Source organism: Gavia stellata, chromosome 11, assembly GCF_030936135.1.
Source record: "Gavia stellata isolate bGavSte3 chromosome 11, bGavSte3.hap2, whole genome shotgun sequence".
Taxonomy (NCBI): Eukaryota; Metazoa; Chordata; class Aves; order Gaviiformes; family Gaviidae; genus Gavia; species Gavia stellata.
In genome coordinates, this window is record NC_082604.1 from 12,621,166 (window position 1) to 12,645,898 (window position 24,733).

At 38.9% G+C, this 24,733-nt stretch overlaps 1 protein-coding gene across 1 annotated transcript in view; it reads right to left on the bottom strand.

The window, feature by feature from the left end:
• TRIP12 (thyroid hormone receptor interactor 12) overlaps nucleotides 1–24,733 on the bottom strand; it is an 81,745-nt gene that overhangs the window by 40,525 nt on the left and 16,487 nt on the right. Inside the window, exons 2-5 of the mRNA XM_059822794.1 lie at nucleotides 14,834–14,980; nucleotides 6,026–6,151; nucleotides 4,416–5,068; nucleotides 4,269–4,328 (exon numbers count right to left, since the gene is read on the bottom strand). Coding sequence (XP_059678777.1) covers nucleotides 4,269–4,328; nucleotides 4,416–5,068; nucleotides 6,026–6,151; nucleotides 14,834–14,931 — 937 coding nt within the window. The 5' untranslated portion in view covers nucleotides 14,932–14,980. The remainder of the gene's footprint in view (nucleotides 1–4,268; nucleotides 4,329–4,415; nucleotides 5,069–6,025; nucleotides 6,152–14,833; nucleotides 14,981–24,733) is intronic.

The following is a 24,733-nucleotide window of genomic DNA, read 5'->3' on the forward strand; positions in this document are numbered from 1 at the left end:
CTCTACTCTGCCCTGGTGAGGCCGCATCTGGAGCGCTGCGTTCAGTTCTGGGCTCCCCGGTTCAAGAAGGACAGGGAGCTGCTGGAGAGGGTACAGCAAAGGGCTACAAAGATGATTAGGGGACTGGAACATCTTTCTTATGAGGAAAGGCTGAGGGACTTGGGTCTTTTTAGTCTGCAGAAGAGAAGACTGAGGGGGGATCTTATTCATGCTAATAAATACTGAAGGGGTGGGTGCCAGGAGGCTGGGGCCAGTCTTTTTTCAGTGGTGCCCAGTGACAGGACGAGAGGTAACGGGCACAAACTTGGTCATAGGAAGCTCCATCTAAACATAAGGAGGAATGTGTTTACTTTGAGGGTGGTAGAGCACTGGAAGAGGCTGCCCAGAGAGGTTGTGGAGTCTCCTTCTCTGGAGATACTCAAAACTCCCCTGGACACATTCCTGTGCAGCCTGCTCTAGGTGAACTGCTCTGGTGGGGGGGTTGGACTAGATGATCTCCAGGAGGTCCCTTCCAACCCCTGTCATTCTGCGATTCTGTGACTGGAAGTTTAGACTTCAGATTGGCTCCTTTGTTGGGCTGCTCTCCTCACGCAATAAAGATAGGGTGAAAATAGCTGTGGCAGGGAAAAGCAAGACGACCTCCTGTCATTCTAATTGTCCACTGTTCCCCTCCCTCAATACTAACCCAGACATCCCCAGCTCTTGATTACAGCCCCACACAGCCCATCACTGCAATTAAACCAAGCACCTCCAAGCTAGTCATCTTATTTCCTCAATCCCAAGTCCACAAGTCTAAGGCTTAACGACCACCACAGAGACAGCACTGTCACACACAATCCCAAATAAACTAATTCAGAGCTATTTTCAGATTCTTTTCTCCCTCACCTCTGCCAAATCTCTTGAAGCCAGGAGTTACACACCATTCATGCTCCGCGTTCACCTTCATGTGGCTTTTCAGTGTATCCCAATAACCTCTCCAGCCCCGCCCCCCCCCCAATCTTAAAATATTATGTAGAGGCCTCTCAGTCAGGGACAGCTACCTTAAGTTAGCCTGCTCTCAGCACTGTCCCAGCCATCACTGCCAATTTCTTCCTACTTAAGGGCCACAAGACGCTACACAAAGGGCAGCAGAGATTTCCCTAATAACGGAGACATAATTAAGCTTGGTTTTATATTGTTACGTAATCAGTGAGATGACCCGATTCACAACATTTAAAAAGCCCCTACAAAACACAGGGCTTGAAAGGAATGTGAAAATAGTGAAATCAAGAGAGCAAAAATAAGAAACTTGCCTTTTTCCTCCCAATCAAGAAATACTTAGCTACAAAAATAGAGGTGAAAAACTTTAGTCTAGCCTGGTTTTATTCTTCCAATAAATTCTATAGCTGTTACCCAGCTATGCCACTGCTCAGTTACACAGACTGCTGTGTAGCTGAAGCCTCTGAAAGTCATCTTGGCTGCATTTAATACCTATTAATTATCCATTGAGGACTGGACAAAAAACATCAGGGTATTTCCCTCCAATATGTGAAAGACTTCTGCAAAGATGGCAACCATGTCTCTCCTCATTCTTCTCTTCAGTAAAGTAAGCCAGCTCAGCTCTTCTAGTTTTTCCTTCAAAGATCACAACTACTAATAATTCTTCTTGCACTTCCTCAACGGCAATACCCAGAAGTGAAGAGCACTGCATTTACATAGACATGACTGACGGTATGTTAGCCAGAATAACCTCCCCTCTCCTCCCACTTTTCTTCCTAGAACACTACCCCCAATCATTTTTCCCTGACGTTTTTGAGCTCCTTACCAAGTTATGTTTGCATGTTTGTTTTTTGTTTATCTCCCACTAGTTCTATAAGCCCTACTTCAAACTTCTTCAAACATCTGTTTCATGTTATGCCGCTATACAAGCCTACTGAGTTTTAACTTTTACTTTCTACACAGGATTACTATGACTTCTAAGGACATGCTTCCAGGCAGAGGGGGGTACACCTCAATAATTTAATCTAGATCACTGTTTGCCTTACTGCTTTAGGAATGTTAATATTTGTGTGAAAAATCACCTACTTCTGCTTCCTTATCCTCCAAGGGTACTAGCTTGCTACAGAAAATAAATTTGAACTTACCCCTTCTTCCTTAAAAACCTACCCTGGAGGGTTTTTTTCCTAGTATTTTCTTGATGCTTCTCAGCATTACTCAAGATGCGTATTTTGTTAAAATATTTCAAATTTGTCCCAATATTTTCAAGTTGGTGAAGCTGTATGACAGACAAGTTATCCTCTCTTTTTTTAAAAAAGGGCTAAGCTAACAATAGTTACCATTGGTGGTTCCAAGATCACTTCAATCTGTTGTCAAAGAGCTCTAATGCAATATTTGAAAGGCTGAGACTATTTGAAAATATCATGAAGTTTAACACTTCTCTTATATTCTGGGTTGAGTTCTTACTCTTAGTGATACTCAGTATAATCACTTACTCTGATCAATGATATTGAATATAATAACCATTGGAATAAGTTTTGCTGTAATCTACAGTAAAATGAAGAGGCAATAGACATTTTAGACTTCCTAGTATAACCTGTTAGTACTTCCCCCCACCTCAAATTGGGACGCCATGTACAGAAAGTAACTATAACCTCTATTGAGTCTAGAAACGTCTCTCACCATGCTTTGCGTCCCTTACCAGTGACTTTGTATACATACACACACACACCTACTGTCCATACCAACTTGGTTTTCTGACATATACTTGAATATCTTAGTTCAACTTCAGTTTATCTTTTTGCAGATGATGACTTTCAGGTCATGGAAGAGCTAAAGCTGGTCAGGCTGGCTTTCTCACTACATTCTTTGCGGAGACAGTTTAGGTTCATACTCTCAATGCTGTTTTTCAAGCTACTCAGCCACACACACCCCCCCTTACATTGTACTATCCCACCCTTCCCCTTCTCACTCCTTGCTCAAGTTCTGTAACTTGTCCCATAAATTACTCTCTGCCTTCACCTTCTCACTGTTTACTTGTTGGAGGTAAATTATTTCTCCTCCTCGTTGCTTTTCTTCATTGCTAAAACATTGCCTGTAACAAGGACAGACTTAGCTAAGAACTTGTCAGTTAGTCCCATTCTTGCCTGATTCCTGTCTACTTCCCCCTCACTCCCCCCTGTGAAAACTCCAAGTTTTTACTCTGGGATTCATCACCCAGTAAGTCTTGAACCATGAAGCAGGTAGATAAAACCTTGCTATAAAGAAAGTAACTCCTCTCCCCTTCCCCAATGCCATTCTTCCTCAGTCAGGTTCAGTCATTGCAGAATCAATAGCCCAGTCCTGCAAGTTATCCAAAACAAGCCTGTGAGGTCAATTAAATCTATTTTGATTATACAGGAAGATATCCAGTTGCTCTTGTTTATTCCACATATTTCCTGCATAAGTATTAGCTATAGACATGCTCCAGTTGGGACAGACTACTTGTGATCATGTCTAGGTAAAGGAAGAACAGTAAGCAAGCTTAGGAATCCAACTTTTTAAATCAAATTTTGGAGAATACATGCTATAAGTAAATCATACAGTACACAAAGGCAGCATAATGCATTTCAAAAAATTTTTGTTTAAGGCAACAGAGCTACAAGCATACCTGCACACTAGCAAGCAGGTGCTCTGCTTGGAGACAGCCTATATTTCTTAGTAACAACGTCCAAGAATGGTACCTACTATTCAAATTAAGCACCAGCGAGAGGACATATTTTGTAGCAACAATTTAAAAGAAAGTGACTAACGTCCCAAGCACTAGGTACACTAGGTTTAAAAGACTACTGTCCTTAAAGTAACATCAGAGATTCTCACAATAAGAAAAAAATAAGGAAAGTGGGTTTGAAACAAGAAACCACATATTATCTAGTTGTTTTCCAACATTTCGATTCCTACTTCGGGACAGAAAGTTTAAGAAAATGAGAAAAAAATACGACAGGAGGAATATGATCAAGAGAGTTTTATAATGTGTATTTCCGCACCACAACATCTAACTATTTTACATATATTTTGTTTTTAAAATTGATTTGCAACACAGAAGCAACTTATAGAACACTGACTGTACTTAAATCATTTGCTTTAGCTGTAAATAAGTTTCAGTCACAGCTTTACTTAAAAGCTCAGCAAAACGCACTATAAGTTCGTTCTCTAAGAAGATCCCAAGAAGCCTGAAAACAATAGAAGTATTTGTTTAGAAGACTTCATTTTTAAAACATGCGTGCTTATTCCTCCACAAAAGAACAACTTACTTGCTAGCTTAGCCTGCAGTCCTGAAGGTCCAGGTTTTGATGTCTCTGACTTGGAAGAGCCTGGTAGAGACAGTTTTGTTTTAGGGAGACTGACTTTTGGGCTGAATCGAGCAGCCCAGTCAAACTTTGAAGAGCCACCTGTTTTACTTTGTTCTTTGTCCCTGCTACTCCTTCTTGGACTGGGGCTGGATGCAGAACGGGAACGTCTAGCCTTATTCTGGTCCTTTCCTTGTTTCACTCTGGCACCCTGAGGAACAGTAGAAGAAGCAGAGGCAACAGCAGAAGAGGAGGAGGATGTGGAAGCTGAAGAAGAAGAATCAGTGATGGTGCTACACCCAGCTTTGGCTGAGGTCACCGATTTTGAAGCCAGCTTGGAGAGTTTTGCTGACTTCTCTTCAGCGCCAGTTGATTCAACTGCTGAACCACTCTTTATACAAGACAGATTCTCTGTCCTTTTCCTTTTCTGACTTCGGGAGCTACCAGCAGCTCCACCCTTTCTGGTGTGAGCCTTGCTTGTTGATGGCAATTGTGTAGACTTCGGCTGTTCTTGGTCTAAGTGTCTTCTCTTGGATTTAGTATGTGGCTTGTTAGTTTCCAAGGAAGTTTCACTGTGTTGAAGTGCTTTGGGTTTTTTAGCAGAGTTAGAAGAATTGGTCCTCCTGTAATCTGGACTAGCACTGCGTTTAACTCCTCGAGAATTGTCTTTCTTAGGCACTTGCCCCGTTTTTTGCTTTTCTGAAGTATTGACTCTCTCTGGATCTTCTTGTTGTGGTATTAAAACAGCAGATGAACTACAGCCTCTGTAGAAGTAAGCAGAAACAGTGTTAGTATTGAACTCAAGAAACCTCACAGTTACAACAGTTTTGAAAGATAAATGTCAGCATTCTCTAATAATAAAGGAAACAACAGGTAGAAACCACTGTTGATTATCAAGTTTACATTTAAACAAGAAAAAATGCTTGTATGAGAAGTCATAATGCAAATCTCTGTTAGCATGAAAACTAATATAAATTGCAAAATAAAAGCACAGCACACTGCTTTTTTTAAAAATATATGATAACTTAGCAAAATCTATCCATCTCATTTTTTAATAGATATGTTGAATGATTAAAAAGAAAAAAAATTCAAGCCATGAAGCTATTATCTGAATGTTCCAGAATACAAGTTCCACAAGAGAGTAAGGAGTGTTCAGTAATGCATAACTAGTCACAACTGGATTCTAGTTCAAGGAAGGCCCTTAATGAAAGGATAGTTTCTGATCAATCTTGAAATTGAGGTAATGAATAGCACACAAAAATGGCAAAATTCTCTTCTACATGATAGAAAACTGTTCCAGTGTGTATATAGCAGCAGTGTATGAAAAGCAGACAAAGCATGACCAGGACTATTACCCTGAACACAAGCATACTTTAGATTATTATGTTTCAATTAATATTGGACATTACTCAGAACTCCTTGGGCAATCTTCCCCCAACATGAAGTGGGAGAAGGGGAGAAAGACCTTGCAAGTATTCCAGGACTAGTTATGCAGAAATCGTTTCCTCCCCATCACTGATGGAGTGCTCTTAGCTGGTGAATTAGAGAAACAAAAAACCACAAACAGAATGTGCAACACTGAAATATATCCACTGAATGCAATACCTAGATTAGTTAAATTCTATTACTCATACATAAGAACTCTGTATAACTAGATATACTATACACAGTTGTGAAGTGCAGATAACACTGGTTAACATATGAATATGAAGCACAATTACCTTTTAGAAAAGTGTCCCTTGGACTGCTCAGAAGTAGTATTAGACTGCACTTTGGGTGTCTTTGAAATAGATTTTCTACTCTCAGGAGGGCTATGTGCCTTATGTTTTGCCTGCCCTAAATGTGACCTGTCAGCAGAAAGTCAAAACAGAAAGCTATCAGGATTCCAAGATACAGACGCAAACCTGTAGGTGGAATTATTTCTTTTTGGACCATTTACAAATATTAGTTTACAGCTTCAAACCTTCCATATCAACCCCTAACGTTAAAGCAATATTTCAAAAGAATCACCTGGTGCAGTTACAAATCACTACCAGTGTAATTGTGTGCTTTACAAAACAGTTATTTAGTCATTTTATATGAATAAAACATCTTCTTACACCTGAGCTGTGCAGATAAATTCAGTTTTTTCTGGTGTGCAAGATTACCAAATTGTTCACTTAAGCATTAAGCTAGCACAGTAAGGCACAAGACTACGGCACCTGTCCAAGACCTCTTCTCAGAAACAGATATATACTCATCAACCTCAAAATTCCATGCATTAAAGACTATCCAGTTACGAGTGTTTACAAGTTTGTCACTTTGCTCTTCAGTTTAAGATAATCAAATGCTTGGAATGGGAATGCAACCAGTTCCACTCAGTAGGAAAGCTCAACTGTGACAGTTATTTTCTGGCTACGGATCCACCAGTTTAAAGGATTAGGAGCTGTTGTTTGGTAACAGATGAAGTAAGAGGAATGAAGAAATGCATGCTACCGATGAAGGCAGTCAGATGGGACAGGAAACCTGTGATGTCAGAGAAAGAAATGAGTTTCACACAGATAAGCTACAAGAGGTCTTCCAAGCAGCTTTCAGCTCTGCAAAAAATGGTTTATTGTATGAGCTCTGACCGGAGGACAAAGTTCATACTATACCACAGATAAAATTTAAGTCTTAAGCTACATCTTCACATATTCCATGACTATTTTCAAAACCAATGAGAATCACCATCTGCAAGACTCCAAAGAGACAGCTCATCAGCATTTTAAACAGCATAGTATAAATAATTACTAAGGCAAGAGACATTTCACTTGTACTTCCCTGGATAAAACACACTTTTGACTCAGCTATCACCTGAAAAACTCTACTGCTCATATCCTTTCTATACAGAAACCCCAAGAACCACTAACCTTTATGAAACCTCAAACTAGCCTAGTATTAATGCTGCAAGAAGCAATGTTCCAAAGTTAAGGACTGCTGATTATATGCTTATATGCTATTAACCTAGGCTATCTGGTGCTTTGAGCTGAGCTATGCAAACATCTTTGAATTATATGGGGGAAGGGGAGAAATGTAGACTTCAGATTTAAGTGTCCTGCTCCAACCCATGACCCCAAACATGAAAAAGTTTAGGCCAAAAGAGTAAGTGGAAGAGGTAGAAATGTTCCACAAGCTTTCAAATAGCTTCTTCCAACTAAATGCCAGAAATCTAGCAGCAAAGGCAGAGCTAAGCCTGCTGCTGACCAGAAAGTTTCCCCATCCTCTTAAGGATTTCAACACAAACTTAAACATAAACCTTAGTGGGAAAAAAAGTACCAAGCCTAATCGCCTAAGTGATAGCCACATGAAAATTTGCTTACAGTTGAAATAGTAAAACTCCAGTAATATGACCGCTTTTCTTGATAACTTTCCTTCCTCTGTTTTCTTCCAAAGTATTCTCTCATTTAGTCAGTTGCTCAAACTGATGAATGCCCTGACGCAGCACACATTAAAATATTTTCTGTGGCTCATCTAAGAACACAACAGTCTGAAAAGATTAAAGTAACAGCATCTTCTCTGTACTAGAATAGTATTTTTTTTTATTTCTCATACTAGAAGAAATCATGTTTACTATCAAAAGCAAGTGAAATAAACGTTAGATCTTTAGTTCACAATAGCAACCTCCATCAAGGTGAACTTGGGAATGTTTCACCTGATCCTGAGTGTTTGGATTTTCTTCTTCCCAACAGAAGATTAAAGCATGAAATTTAATTTTCCCCTTGAAATGTTTTTATTATGGGAGTAACAGAAGTTATTACATAATTTACACTTGGCAGGAATCACCTTTTTTATGTAAGCTAACTGATCAGGGTTCATTTATTCTAAAGTATATTTTAAATGGTTATTTTCCCTTAAAGATTTTTGTTTTGCTTTAATTAGAACTGGATTCAACTTAATGCTTTAAGTATTCACAGAACACAAATAAATGAAGAAGTTTTCAACTAAAAAATGGCCAAAGCAATACATCAAGACATTAAGTACTTAAATCATGCACCGATTCCACTTGTTCCAGACTTCTCCCCTTCCACCTTTAAATCCTTCAGGTTCTTACAAGTTTTACAAACATAATTTCATAGCAATATCCAATTTAAGTGGACCAATAAAGCTACAACCATACCCTGGGGATCATGAATACTGTATCGTGCATACTATTTTCATTTGCTTTATTTCCTTTATCCATCAGACTATTAGTATAAATAACACTCATAGCCAGAGCAGAAAGGTTACATTAGAAACATAACAAATGGGGAGTCAAAACTGATGAGGATTTTTAAAAATTTTGTTTTTAAAAACCTACTGTGCTCTCACTTGTCATTCTTTAAGTTTAATCATTCACCTTGCATGTGTTTCAAGGAGAAGGTACACAAGACAATAGCAACTGTACATGCAGGAGCATGTCAGTTAAAAGGAGCATGACATTAACTCCCCTTAAGATTTATAAGATGGCAAGCAGACTGACAATTTGGAGAGACTGCAGGATTAAGTTAAAAGAACTTCAACCATACACCAACTAACAAATATCATTGTCTCAATTTATATTAAGGTTGTGACAGCTTGCTTAAGGTCTCGTTAAAAGTTAACTTACATACAAAGTTAATTACAATAGTCTGATAAGCTAGAAACAAAAAAAAAAAAAAAAAAAAAAAAAGAGTAACGCTTGGAGAATCAAGTGCTAGGAAAGGTACATGGGCAGCTGGAAGACCGATTCTTGTTAAAGGTTGTAAGCTACCTGTACTTTTGCCCATAATTCAAGGCTTTTAACTTGAAACTTACGCAGTTACAAGCTCTTTATTCTTTTCCATTAACGCATCATTCATTCACAAGCTTCATTTAAACAAATATTCTAGCAACAAGTATTTTGAGAAGCTAAGTTCCTTATTAATGATGAAAAATGATCGGGTAAGTATTTATGAGCTTGCGTTTGTCTGTCTCATTTGCAAGGGCAGGTCCAGGAAGACTGAGTGCTTGCTGCACCTTCAAGTGTTGTTTAGGGTTTTTTTTCTTCTTCTTTTCCCCTCCCCCAACTTAAAGACAGTTTCATAATCCACTCCAAGGCTTCACTCAACTGGGCAAAGCTGTCTGCTAATACACATTTTAATTCACAGGCAGACACTCAGTTTCAAGTAACACACATACAGAAGCTGACAAGTGACCCACCATTTAGCTTGCGGTGTTTATATAAACAATCTCGTGGAAACTGCCAGCCCTTAGCCTTCCTTAGCAAAACCATAAAGAACCAACCAGAACCTGTCCTCAAAGAGTTATTCAGTGCATATTAAAAATACATACCTTTCAAAGTTAGATGAAATGCTTTGTTTATTGACTAAGTCATGTTCCTCAGCAGCTGAGAATGAGGTATTAAACGCTTCCAAATATTACGTATACAAAACTAAACACCCTTTTATAAAAAAGCAATAGCACAGATGAAGTAAGCTGCGTAAAAAGCCCACTTTCTCTTGTTGGAAATACTCCATCTGTCTTCCCCACAGATTTAAACATTAAATTTAGTTTTTACACAAGTCTCAGGTAAGATGTTAACATTTAACACATTATCAAGACTGGTCCAAAAACAAGTGCTGTTCAAAACAACAGTAGTATGGCTGACAAAAGCATTCTTCTTGCTTTAGTATTTGAAAAAGATCAGTCCAAAGTGTTTTCCAGATTCTGCTTATGCCAATGTCCTCTACACAGCTAACAATGATCTCTTATATCTCATTTAGCCTTCAACCCCAAATGCACAAGAATACGTACACATTATATTCTAAAAACTTAAGATCTGTATAAAGTATCATACTTTCATACACAACTGCATCAGCATAGCAATCATTTATGTCAAATTGATATCCTACTTAAATACTGGTGTTCCTAAAGATTTCAGAAGAGTGACAACATGCAGATTAAAAAGTGCCACCGTCATTTCATGCCACTGAAAAAAATAAGTTTCTGCAGCACTAATAAATAGTTCTAGTATATCGGACCACTTCCATTATTCTATACCAATATACTGAAACATTGCTCAAAACTGAAAGGAACAGTCAATTGCATCACTTTCAGTGAAGATCTTATTGTGTGCCTCACAGTATCACTTCTAAATTACTCTCATTCAAAGTAAATACTATGGCATCACTGGGAACTTAAGCCACAAGGGCACAACTCTTCACACACATGGTGACAATGTAGATAGAGTTAAGAAAGTGACAGTAAGTACCTTCCACCCCCTCCTCCTGCCCCCATGAGAAGAGTGCTCTCATTAATGCATCTGCTTCCCACTCCTCCTTTGGTTTACTGCTGTAAAGGGAAACTTTAATATCGTTATTGCTTCCTTGCAAACCTGTAAAGAGTCATTCTTCAATGGAAAGTGCTAGAAGAGATAATTCAGACAAGGGTTCATACTGTACAGTTAGGAAGGTGCCATCGTAACAGTAATTCTAAATTAGGAGGGTAACACTGAATACTTTTCAATCTGGTAGTAAAGCCAGTAAGAACTATAATAGCCACAAGAGTGGCTATTATAGTTCTTAGCACAAAGCACAAAGTTATTTCAACATCACTACTGACAACCGAAAGTGAAGAATCACCTAAGTCAAACTTCACTAAGGCCAGTTTGATTACGTGCCTAAACGGGGGAAAACAGTTCATCTGTTTGTACATCTGTTTTCAAACACACATCCCTTGCTTCTTTTGGAGAAAGCACACATCACAGATGCTATGTTTACTTCCAATTTGTGCTGCAACAATCTTGCTACACTGTCTGTGAGCCTAGCAGCACTTTTTTTTTAAACAAATGCAACTGTAAAAATCAAACACTCAAAGCTCATATCAAGTTACTGTGTTGAGTGCGAAATGGCTAGTAAAACTCCAGCAGAAAACACATCACAACTTCCCCTGCTCATTTTGACTGCAAGTATTGATGTTACTAGGGTGACATCAAATAAGTCCAGTCTAGAAGAAAATGGTTTTGCATTGTTGCTTCCAAGTTAAGCCAAATCTGACAGTATTAGCTGTCACAGGAGGAAAATTCTGCATTTATGTTTTACATACTGGACCAGAGAAGAGTTTGGAATTTCCATAGTCTTCATGCAAGTGAACAGTATCTGCTCAGCAAGTTAAATTGATAAAGTTTTAAAAGACAGACCTTCAGGCTGCAAAAGGGTCAAAGACTATAGAAAGACACGCATTAGCATTTCAGTTTGGAAGTGATTATCATTCTCCAGCCTCTCTCCTTTTTAACACCTTCCGCAACTGAAGTCTATCGTGGTGTTCACTCCAGTCAGAGCACAAGAGACAGAGGCAAAGTAAAGGCCATTTGGCTATACTACCAATGGCTTTACAACCACTTGCTTACGTTACATTAGTGGACTTCACATCACACTCTGAAATTACAGTATGAGTGACAAACTGCACAAATTCTCCAAGTTTTTGTCACTTAATTTGTATTTTGAAAATTCATGCACCTTAGCCCCAAGAAAGCTTTAGGAAAAAAGCTGTTGCATTTCCAGCATTTAGAAAGATATTCGTACAAAGCAGAAGTCTAATCAAGTACACAAGTTCTGACAGTATCGAAACTTGTCCTTGCTGGAAGTTATGATTGCATATCTTATGACCAAAGTGAAGTAACCTTCTCTAACACTTTAGAAGGTGTGGCCCTTAAGCTTACTTATAAACTTTGTGGCTAATTTTAGGTGTAAAGCAACCACCCCCCACAGACTCGCATTACTGCTTAATTCCCTCCATAATACTAGGTTTTTTGTTTTGTGTAGGGTTTGGGGTTTTTTGTTTGTTTGTTTATGTATTGGGTTTGGTTTTTAAGAAACATGTGGATCTAATAAAATGGCTGAATAAAATATCATACTATCTCTACAACTATATCAAAAAGAGAAGAAAATTTGTAAAGCAAGATACTTGCCATAAAGGGCCAACATCCACCATCTATGCATTTCAATGATTTCTACTTCAAAGCAGACCAGATTACAACCACAAGTGACCAGGATGCATTAACTGCTCTCCTAGGGCACAAATTGCAGTTTAGTTTTATCCAAAAAGATTCCAATACAAGTGCTCCATGGTGTTAGCCAAAGCACAGCAGGTAAGGATGACAGATTTGCTTCAAAAAGAACATTCCCAACTCCAACTAAAATACTAACATAGATGCATCCTAAGTTCACAGTTATTTGCACAATATGAGCATATTATTGAAACTGGTCTTTCCACCGTTTGTCCATTCTATTTAAATGATTTTACAGCTGAAATTGAAGAGTTTCACTTTACAGATGACAAATGCAAGAAAGAGACTGGAAATAGGTTAGGTTTCAAGTGTCCCAAAAAAACTAATGTAAGAAAAGGTGGGTGGGTGGGCGTGGTGCTTGCTATTTTGGGGTTGGTTTTCTTTTTCAATATAGCAGCCAAAGCAGTGTGTATCACAGGAGTACAGCAAGGCATAATGAAGAAGGTACATCAAGCTGTGAACTCTGGACTCTCCCTATGTACTACTCAGCAGCAGAACTAGAACATACTATGCCATGCATCTCAGACGTGTGGAAGGAAGAGTCCTAAGGTTTGTGTCTAAAGACAGACAACCAGAGAAAAAGTAACTGTTATCTGAGAGCCTGTCTCTCTCCATTTCATCTACAAGTTTTGCAAGGACATGATAGATCTGTCTTACATTGTTCCTTGTACAATAGCCATTTCTGCCCAGCAGCTTACTAAAGACAAAATACAAAAGACAGTAAGAGAAACTGAATTCATTATAAAGTTTATATTAACCAGCATGCTTTATCCAGGCCTTTTTGTATGCATCGCCAGCCAAAAATGCTTTTTCAGAAATGGAAAGGCAGGGGAGGTCCTACTCTGAAGAGCCTGCATTTTCAAAGAGGATTGTAAGCTTCCATCCTCTTCACTTAAGCAAAGAGCTTTGGTTCCAATAAAGGTTAACATAGTTCAGGAGCGCAAAACACTCTTGCTCATGGAAGCCTAACTGACACAGGCCTGGTGAGGGGTGGAAGAGGTGCAGTCATTTAAGACAAGTTGCACCTTGAATCTTTGTGTGATAGCATAAGTAACATCACAATGCACCAAAACACCAGTTGAGTAACTTTCTTATAAGAAAACAGCGCTATCCCTAAAATTCTTTAATCTGTCTGACTCACTGTAGAGCTTCTCCCTGCCATTCTGCTATAAAATCTGAACAAACAGCAAATATCTGAGGAAGAATCCCCCACCCCATGTCCAAGTAACTTGCCTCTAGTTCTTTATTCTAGGGAGAGAGTTATTCACCCCAGGTGAAGTTCAGTGTAAAAGGAAAGAGCTGTTAAGGCAATATTTAAGTTAAACATCCATTCAGATGTAGAGATAACACAGAACAGAATGAAGGGTTCACCATGCCTCAGTTGAAGGAGGAGTATTCTCCAAAAACAGTTCTAGCCTGCAAAATAATCAGATACATAAGGCAGCAACTTCCCCCTCCTTATGCTACAGGAGCCTTGTGTTTATTATTTGCTTTTCCATTTGTACAGTAGACTAGTCTAGAAAAAGGGAAGCTGCATTTTGCATATTGAATTATTCCCGCCAAGGTTCCTTAGAAGAACAGCTAGCCTCCTTCATCCATTCAACAGTGACCTTGTTCTCAGACTTTATATTAGTAAGAAATACACCTCGTCTTCATTATACATTATAGCCTGATTCCTTCATAGTAAAAAACTTTTTATTTTGTGCCACTGACCGGCAATATTTTAATACTCATACAAAAAAAAAACCAAGCCCAAGATACACATATTCAAATAACTGCACCAGTAACACCTCTGAGGAAGTACAATACAGACAGATACTGCCTACCATGATACTATAACCTTTCTTCATTAGACTACTATTTTAACAAAATTAAAGGAAGGAAGACATCCATATAGGCTTCATTCACTCAGATGAAGATGCTTAATTCCTTAAAGGACATAACAATAATTATACAGTCAGCATCCACAGAAAAGTTTCAAGGATCATCTTTGTCCTGTGTTGTAGAGACAACCATTTACAGAACAAATACAGCCTGGTTCACCTTGCTTAGTGGTACAAGTATATTAAAGGATGGTAAACCTTTTGTTCTTGAATTACTCAAAAGCTGCACAGGATTAACATGTAGTGCAAGGGAACAGAGAGGTGCCAGTTATTCAGCCTTCTTTAACAGGGGCACAGATTTTCCCTGATTTCACACACCAGAGTCTCCCTGTCATCCTCCTCACATATTTTTGTTACCAGGGAAGGAATGTTACTACCTGTCATATGTGGAATATAGCTCAGTTACACTTTTTCCCCATAGATGTTCTACTGCCATTCTAGCTGAACACGCATGATAGGGAGTTATCCATTTTTTCATCCCATGCAATAACAGTACAGATAGCATTTCAGGGGTAAAAAGATTTTACACAAGTTTCAGTGCTTGGATTGCACTTCATTCTCTAATTAAATCACATCAATTTTGCTTTTATACATTAAAACACACTCATAGATAACTGTCATACCTTCCTCCTACTGCGTCGTCTTGTGGCTGGGCCCCAGCAGTGTTCCTCTGTGAACGTCGCAGTGACCCCCCTGGATTGTTACTAGGCCGGTTGGACATTGGCACCTCTCTCCTGAAGGGACATACCCTTTCTAGACACTATCATTCACTGAAAGACAAGAGCATATAGTCATAAGACATGTGGCATGAAGACTCACAGCCATGCTGCAAGAGGCAAATGTAAAATGCTACTGTTAAAGCAAAAACTTAAGACAAAAACCTTTAAACAATTTTTAGTTAAAAGGCACAGGGACTAAGATTCTTCTCAAGAGCATTTAGATCCTTAATACAGAACAACTGGTTTTCAGTATATATAGCATACAGATGACCTATTGGACTAGATGACCTTTAAAGGTCCCTTCCAACCCAAACTACTCTATGATTCTATGATGACACACTTCTTTCCTGGCAGGCTTCTATGATTATTTTAAGGAGACAAGACAAATGCAATTTAGGAGAACTTGTATTTGTCAACATTAAGGAAAAACACACTAACAAGTAAAACTCAATGCTTGATAGAACGCAATAGTATTTAAGTATTTTAACTCTCATTGTAAGAGATGACAATGCCAGTTTCAGGAATAAGCAGCAGTACCCACAAGATTACAGAAGCAACTGTGCTTTTAAAACAGCTTCATTCTCTACTCAGATTTATGCAACTGCCATTTCTGTAAAGACAGAGACATAGTAATTCAGGAAAAGAGATCTAGATTTATAAGCAAGAAGTTCTTGCTCATGAGAGCTTAATTAGTGGGAAAAAGTATGAGACAGAAGAATTAATGAGTGTACACAATTATTTAAAAAAATAATAAATACGACGGCTTCGCATTACTACTTTTGGAATTACTTTGTGACTGCTAGAGGTCTACCGATACTATTTTAGTAGTTATTTATGGAAGACTACCATAATATCCAGCTGCAGTCGTCAGAAACCAAAGTATTTCAAGATCAAGCCTCACTTAGCTCCTCAGTGAAGAGAGGTAACTTTTGTATCCTCTGCTAAAATGGTATTTCTATACAGATAGCATAGCAATCAGACCACAACCTGTAAATCCAGTTCTACTGTTTCTAATAGTGTGGAATCCAGTAAAAAAAGGTATTTGCAGGTGAAGAAAGCCACAAGAAGGAAAAATAACCAAAGTTGAAGAACACAATAGATACCGAATCAGCATATAGACTATATCTATAGCACAGTAAGCAAGAAGTCTGCCAGGAAAAAGTTTAAAACATTTCACCTGCAGATAACTCAGCATAATAAGGCTCAGTTCAAATTCAAATGCTTCCAATAAAATAACTCTCAAGACCTGGCATTGTCAGTAAAGCCAGACAATACTTGACTATAATTGTCTATTCCTCTGAAAGAGCCTATAGAAGTGAACAAAAGTGAGTTCAAAAAAAAGAATCCTAAATTACTCTGTTTTACTGAAGGCCGTAAGAAACCAGGCACATAAATTGCTATTGTGCAAACCGTTACCTCATATACTTAGTACAATGCCAAAAGGAACATGTATATTATCAAGACACCTGCACAGCACAGCAATCAGTGATCAGGATTCTGCTAGCTCAGATTCAGTCTTGTTACAATGTAGTGATACAACCTAGTACTAGAAGCTCCCAGTTACCATGCCAGAACTATTTTAAGTTCCAGGAATCTAATAAGAATACAAGTTAGGCAGAAAAATTGCTCCCCATCCCAATCCCCACTCAACAGGAATCAAAAGCATCTTTTTCAAGTTCTTCATGTTCTTTCCACTAATAGGTCCAACACAACAGCAGACAGCAAAAGCAGAAAGTAGGATTAATTAGCAAAACATTGTCTTTACCTTGTTTCTTTTTTTTTTTTTTACCTTATGCTTAGGAACTTGAAAGAATATGAGTACGAAATACACAATACCACAAAATATTGTTGTTCAATGAACCTTGTAGCTAGAAGTCTTGATGACTGGGAAGTTGAGAAAGCCTACCCTATTCCTCAGAAGCTAAGCTTTCCCTCTTCATGATTATTTCTCTTATCCTAACTCCTTAATCACAGCAAATATTCCCCACTAACAGAAAGGTTTAAAACTTTTAAGTAATACATGACATCTTCAGTCTACAACTCCTTATACTGTAGAGCACAAAAACATTTACAGTGGAACAGAAAAAGCCTGCTATAGCTGGAAATTACACTAGCTTGCTGGTGCAGCCACATTAGTCAGGTTGAGGAGAGCGTAAGTGGTAGCATTCTCTGCAGAGGACACCACAGATGCAAGACAATAAGCCTAGCACTAACCAGGCTGAAAGCTGACCAAGGTTCCAGCACTACCTAGGGGGTCTAGCTGAAGCCCATCACAGGCAGTGTCATATGCTGTTGTGCATTCCTTTTTTATTTTTTTATTCAAACACCAAATGAAAAACATCTCTTCATAAACATCAGCAAGGAGGCATGTTTTGTGCCTTTTCTGAAAGGAGGGAGCATGTCCTCTCCAGTACAAAGGTCAACTGATGTTGAAATTGGGTACTAATGTCAAATTATCAGTCATACTATGAAATGGTTGCCATACATCTATTGTATCACCTCGTACTGACTGTAACAAGAAGTGCACTCCAGCAGGTTTCATTCTGCAAGGAGCAGTGCTCACTCTAGAGCTCTGCTACGTCAGCCACGTGCTTTCCCACCTAGGGCTCCTCCACAAAACACCAGGAGAGTTAGCTAGACAGGCAATTCTGATACTGTCTAGGGAAACTTTAGTTTAATGTTGATCCGTCTGGGTCAGCCAACCACTTTAACTAGTCTGTACTTAAAAGTTACACAGCACAGTGTGTTGTCATACACAATATTTTCAGCTGTGTAAAAGAATGAAATGGTAGCTGTTTTATCCTTTAAGGCATCTGTCAAGTCAAGATGATGTCCAGAGTTACCTTCTATATTGAAACATCTCAACTTAACTGCATTTCTTGTTGTGTAGTGTCTTACCGTATGACTCCCAGTTTGCCTTTGAATATAATGCGGCTTCATGATTCAGCTATGACCTTTAACATCAAAACATTAACTTAAGTCTCACTGCAAGTACCTGAAGCCACATATTACCACGTGCCCAATTAGTCCAGTAGGGAAGAGATCTTTCGTGGCTCACAACTGTGTCTTCCACATGCTAGAACAACAAGAGCAGAGCCATGAGGTTCCTAAAACTGAACTGTTCTCATTCAGAGTTGTTCTTCCATCTGTAAGCCTCACTCCCAGCACTTGGCTTTTTCTTCCACCTCTTTAGATACCTAAATTCAAAGGAGGTGCACAACCCAGTAGATCAGCTGAATGCACCAGTGCAGTTCTGTCACATTTCCTCAACTACATAGAGCATTCTCCCCACACCCACAATAAGAAAAAAAGCTACAACTGTACATCAGACCTCTATGCTTCAGTTGACAGGCTTTACAATTTGAGCATTTTAAAGCTCAGGTCCTCTTCTAGCATAAAGTTTTCTGTAAACAAGCCATTTTAGTTAACGTTTCACAACTCCATATTCCTAGCTGTAATGATGCCAAAGCACTGGCCCGCAGATGCTCTCCTCATAAGCAGACTCTTCAGATTGAGGATGAATACTAAAAAACAGCATTTCAAATAAACCCACAAGGTATCTTCTGAAGACATCGAAGAGCACTAGCATCTAATTGTTATTATCTTGCACAGTATTCTTGAGTTTTAGTATACACTGTTTGATTAACAGTCATCTTTGTTACTGTACAGGAAAGCAACAAGAATCAGTTTCTGTAGACCTAACATACCCATTACAAACATTATATCTAAGATATAGCCAATGTATTACTTGGAGAGGTTCCACAGGAACACAAGATACAAAAACCACCTGTCAACTTGCAGTGAAGCCTTTACCTTGCTTCTCATAGAAAAGCCAACAAGAAGCGACTGACATTTTTCCGTATCTTTCACACAGAGGAAAGACAACTTACAGAACAAGCCTGTATTGACTTTTACTTAACATCTAAAAGCACTCCCTGAAAGATACTGTGAACTGTGATGTAGGCTACAGAGAAGAAAAGAGAATGAGTAAACTGAAGCACTCCAAAGGCTCTAGGGCCACTAATAGTATAACAAGGCAAACTGGTAACAACCCCTGTAAAAATGGAATTGAATGCTTTCACAAGAAAAGGCTTTCCTTAATCTACCTGGATGAGCTCTAGAACTTGTTTGGTGGTTTGTTTTGGGGGTTTTTAAGTTCTTTTTAAGAATCTTGGTAGTATGAGAATTTTTCAGGCTCTTGCACTCCAATTTCCTGAATAATTAAGGATATGCCTAGGACCTCTGCCTATAATACCCCATTATAATGCCTGTTACCTGCTTGGAGTTAAGTACACCGGTGAGCATACTTCCTCTTTTGTAGCTTGGCCCAAAAACCAGTGCCTTACTGGCACTTGCTGCTGCAGCAAGCCAGCTTCTCAAAATTGCAAAGACTTACTGCCCTGAAGTGAGTATTAGGCAAAAGGAGGAGGGGGAGAAGGAAAAGATGGGAGGATGTTTATATGCCTTGTAAGTTCAGAACACTTTCTTCCAGCAAGCTGCGTATCTTGCCAGCCAGAACCCAGAGTTCAGTGTACTTATCAGAAAATGTTAAGTCTAAGACTTCGGATTTGTACTCCTTCACTTCAATGTAGATAACATTTACTTGATCAGCTGTATCTGTGACAAATCTAGTCAGTTAAGGTAGAAGCAACATTCTAAATATACAAGCATACAACACATTTCAGAGTTGAGATTTAAATGCAACTAAACTGAAGAACTTACTGCATATGGTTCAGTAACTGCTGAATTGTTTTGGACCTACATTACTTTATTTTAAACTGATCTCATAGCTGCACCTCATATTTGCTCACTGCTCACAAGGTTCTCCTCATTTATCTGCAAACATACACACCTATTTTCTTGCCTTGCAAGCAAGCACTTGCAAGCACTCATTCAATTACTTCTACTACTTCACTAGCTGACTCAGAAATTCATTATTAAGATGACTTTAGTCCAGTTAGTTACTTTAAACTGTCTTGTGCAGTTGATTTTGACACAGTACTCTTCCTTACTATACTCTCTAAATTCAGTAGTTATCCACTCTGCCCAGTTCTTTTTCCACTGCAGTCCTCACCTCCAAACATAAATTTCACATCAAAGTTCCATGCAGGCAGAAGCTTGTATTTTCAGTTTAGCAGCCTCTTGTCCCTTCTGCTTCTAGAAATAGTTCATGGAGTAATTTAGGGAGCAGGTACAACAACATCTGAAGATTTCCTAAAAAAATTTGCTGTGACATCTCCCAAATTCTCATCATCCTTCCCTTCTTCCTGATAGCAAATTTCTATACACAAACAAGGGAAAAAGATATTGTCCCATGAGCTGCAAGGTGCTGTAAGGTACAGTAAGGTGGGTGGATTTCAGCTGCACCTCTTCCAGCACAGAATTTCTACAAACTTAAATAGTTGCACCATTTTTGTCAGTTCTCTTGAAAGACTTTAATAAGATATTGATGGGAAGACAAGCAGAGTTTAACAGCATACAGAAGCAAACTCATCTTCAGACCTGATGCCTTTTTGATGCAGGGTTCAACTGGAGTACAAGAGTTAAGTTAGACTCATTAAAAGAGCCTCAGCTGGAAAGGACCTCTCGAGATCAACTGGTCCAACCTCCTGTTGAAAGTAAGACCTTAGATTATGTTACAGCTCTCTCATTCTGCTGAGAAGTGACAATTTCCAAACCACGATGACAAAATTTATTCTGAGTTTTGAGCAAGAGCAGAAAGGCAAAGAGTGAATCATGAGAGATACCCTGAAGAAAGGGCAAAGAAAAAAATCCCAAACTAAGTAAGCTATCAAAACAGATATAAAGGCATGCAGAGAAGACACTAACAGACTATCAGAAAATAGTGTTTTCAGCAGAAGCATTTGATAAAAAGTCACGCAGTAGATGTCAGTTCAAGTAACCCAGGATCTCGGATCTGTGTAGATGTACAGGTGTGCAAGGACACACTCCCCATCCCTCCCAAGGACAACCTCTCTGAGAAGAAAAGAAACAACTCTGGCCCTGTTCCTCACTGCAATCACGTATTGCTCTGAAAGCATCCCCCTCCCTTTCAGTTCCTCAAAAACACAATCCAGTAACCTGGACTAAGATGAAGAAGTAAGCAAAATGGGCATGTAAGCTACAAATATCAAATGAGTCCAGTCACTGAAGACATTATAGACTCAGGACTAGCTCACATGTCCATTTTTACACTGGGTAACTTTAAACAGTATACAAGCTGTTAGCCAGAGACAGATTTTTCCAAACGGCTGACAAAAAAACCCCTTTGGCACAATATTCTTCTTAGAGTCCTTTACAATGGAAGCGTTCTTTTTAATTCAGCTACTCTGTTATCATTAGAGTGGAAGCATTTCTTAACCATTGCAAAAATACCCCATATATTAAAAGGGGTATGGATGGTATGGTATGAAGAGGAAGGGAGAAGAGCTAAAACATTTTCATTTGTGATCTCATGGTTCAGAATTAGGGGGAACTGTACTGCTAATTGGCAGTTAAGAGTATTCATTGCCTCAAACTGAAGATTTACAAGTTCCCACAGGAGATAAGAACACTGAAAATTCCTCTGAAAAGATGCACAACGCTGCTCACTACAGGAATGCCCAGATTGTTGGGAGTGTGTGATCCAACAGGTTATATACACGCCATGACCCCAAGCCAGTAAAGTAGCACCCTTACCTACTGACTTCTGTTTGGTGAAAGGACTGGAAGATACCTGGGCAAAAGATACCAAAGCTTGAGAACACATAGTCTGGGGAAGTCAGAGGTCAAGTATTGTTTAAGGCAAAATCTAAATACATGCTATCACATGCTCCAGTGTTGTTAAGAACAGTTTTGTGACTGGGAAGACATTCTGAGTTGCAGAAGCTGAACAGCCTCCCTCAAGTAGGTCAGCTGAATTTGAAGTCTGAGACTGCGGAGACCTTTTGCTGGGCCTGGTACGAAAAAGCAAACTGACAATGTCTTCAGTGACCCGAAAGAAGTTTAAAACCTTGTTCCATAAAGACCACTGAGACCTGGCACCCATCATTGGTTTAAAAGAAAACAGTGGATTTGCCTATACACCACAACCAGAACCTTAGTAAGTTGTTTTGGGCTGTGGAAAGTCAAACTGAAATAGCAAAAAGGGCACTACTCAAAACTATAGAGAAGCACAGGTACTGTTGACTGGCTATAAGCCATCTGCCAGTGGTACAACTGACTACTCAAGAATTTAAACAGCTCAAGAACCAAGAGAAACCTATGAATGGAGGGGATGCCCACAAATCAGCTAAAAAAATGCACCTGCAAAAGTTAACAGCAGAACATTCCTGTTCATCTGGACAGCTTAAAGGAACCAAGAAAATGCTGCTCATGTTCTATTCTGAATATGGTTGTACAGGATACAAAGGTGAGCTCAGGTGTCTCAGGTCTGTTTGTATGACTAGCGTCCCCAGCTCATAGCACCCAGAAATCCATGGCTTCATTTCATTACTGAAGAAAGAATCACCATTTTAGTGCACTGAGAAATTAAACCAGGACTAAAGCTTAACTAAATTCTTGCAAGCTGGTTAAGGGGGCTAGCTAATGTTACAACTGTAAAAGCCTTTATCTCCTATACTCCTTTCCTCTGGAAGACCAGAAGCTGCAGTCTGAGGAGGAAAAGTAAAGGAGTTGCATGGAACAAATATAATGTTGTTTTGAGGGCATCCCTCTTCAGTTCTGCTACCTCAATGCTTTGTTTCTCTTATGTTCATCAAGGACAGAAATATTGCAAGTTGTGTCACTCTTTTTTGGACTGCATTTTGATTCACAAAAGTATACAAGTGTCATTCAAATCTCAGATCTTAATACAAAAGAGAAGTTAAAGAAAAAAAGAAAGCATTTCATTTTATTCTCTTGCTTCTCTATAGCTTAGCATTCTGTATCTTTGGAAATTAAAAGTGTTGTCAACAGCAACTACTCTTGTTTTTGAGTGCATCAGCAATGGAGTTTATTATAAAAACAATCTCTTAGAACATTAATTTACAAGGGTAGATCACCATTTAATTCAAAGCATCTGCCCTTGTAATAAAAGCTCAAAGAATTAAGTTGTTCTCCAAATAAACCAAGTTTGTTACCTTTCCATGTCACCATTTGTAACACGTCCAAACTAGTTCAATGTAAGTTTTCTATCAGGGTATGATTTGACTTTAACTCATTAACGGAGGAAGGGAATGCTCTCTCAGTGGCAGAATGCCAGGACTCAACACTTTTCATGTTTACACCACCTGTAGTTTCTCAGTCTTCAGTGCTCTGTTTTGGTTTGTTTTTTTAACCAGCTAAACATTAAGTTCTGTTGCGTAATTCAGTCACTTCTGCAGCAGTTAAATTTTTTCTTCTCACAAATATAATCAAAAGCATAAAGAACCCAGAAACTTCCAAATCAATCCATATTCAGTAAAAGAATAGCCTGATCTGGATAGCTGCAAGTCAGCCAGCAACAGCTCAGCTTCAGAAGAAGCCCAGAGATATTTAAGCCACCTCAGTAACATGAAAGATTTGTTATACCACATGGAGAACAAGCACATATAAACATAGAAAACATTAGCTGCAGAATACTAAACCAGTTTTTGTCTCTTTATTGACAGATCTTTTTCCCTTTTAGCACAACAATGGGAAAGAAGGGAAAAGCGAGGAATGGGCGTGTTCAAAGTTTATTCTTCTGTACCTTTGTGTCACAAAACAAAATTCCCTGCCAAATCAGATCCTATAGCAAGAGCTTGACTTCACATCTACAGGAACCTTAAACTTACTGTTACTGACAAGCTGCTAGACAGAGAATTTTACACTGTAAGAGTCTCAGTATGCAATTCTGCTACCCGATGCTACTACAATGTGGTTCCAACTTGTTAGCAGCAACGGAAATAACACTTTTTTTCCTTTTTTTAAATTAAACAAAAGCAACTGGTATTTCCCAGCAGCCAAATTCTGACCAAAGCTGCTATTTGTACCCAGAGTGAACTGATGTGAATTCTTCTTTATTTCTAGCACGCTCCCAACAAAAACCATCACAAGCAATGGAAGTAAAATCTCATCTGTCCTTCATTTTCAGCTTTTCTAGAAACCCTTGTTTAGTAGGAGCCAAAATTCACTATCTGTGTGGCGGCTTAAGCTTTCACTAACATTATAAAAAACATGCTGCCTGGCAAGCTCGAGGAAGAACATTCTCTTCAGAAGAGGGGAATGAATTTGAATAAAGAGCTTTCACCTTCTGTGAGACAACATGAATGAAAGCACAGAATCCTTCATGAAGTACAGATCAGTGACACTGCCACAAATGAAGACAAGCTAGCAGGTAGGTGGTCAAGTTAAGACCAAGTAAACAGGTGTGGCAAAGTTGGGGCAGGGAGCATTTAGTACCAGTGAAGAAAAAAGTCAGTTGAGCCATTAGTGCTAATTTCAATTTAGAAGCTTGATTTCAGTATTGTCATATAAATGAACCAAGTACACAAAGTACCCAAAATCATCACCTACTCCAAGTCTGCCCTGCCCAATGCTTAACGCCCAGCTGCCTTTGAGCTGCATAGCTCCATTTACTTCAACATTATGAGCCTGAATGCAGAGCCTACTGCTACACCACCAAGCCTCTTCCCTATTCTAACCCCATAGACCAGATGGTGCCTTATTTGCAGTTTGCCATTCACCTGCATCTGGCACCCACAGCCCTTAAGTAAGATCAAGTGCAACAGCACTAGAAGACAAATACTGATATGGTACATACCCATGCCCTACCTGCAGAGCCTGTTAGACAATACAGGCACCAAGTTGCAGCACGGCAGGTTG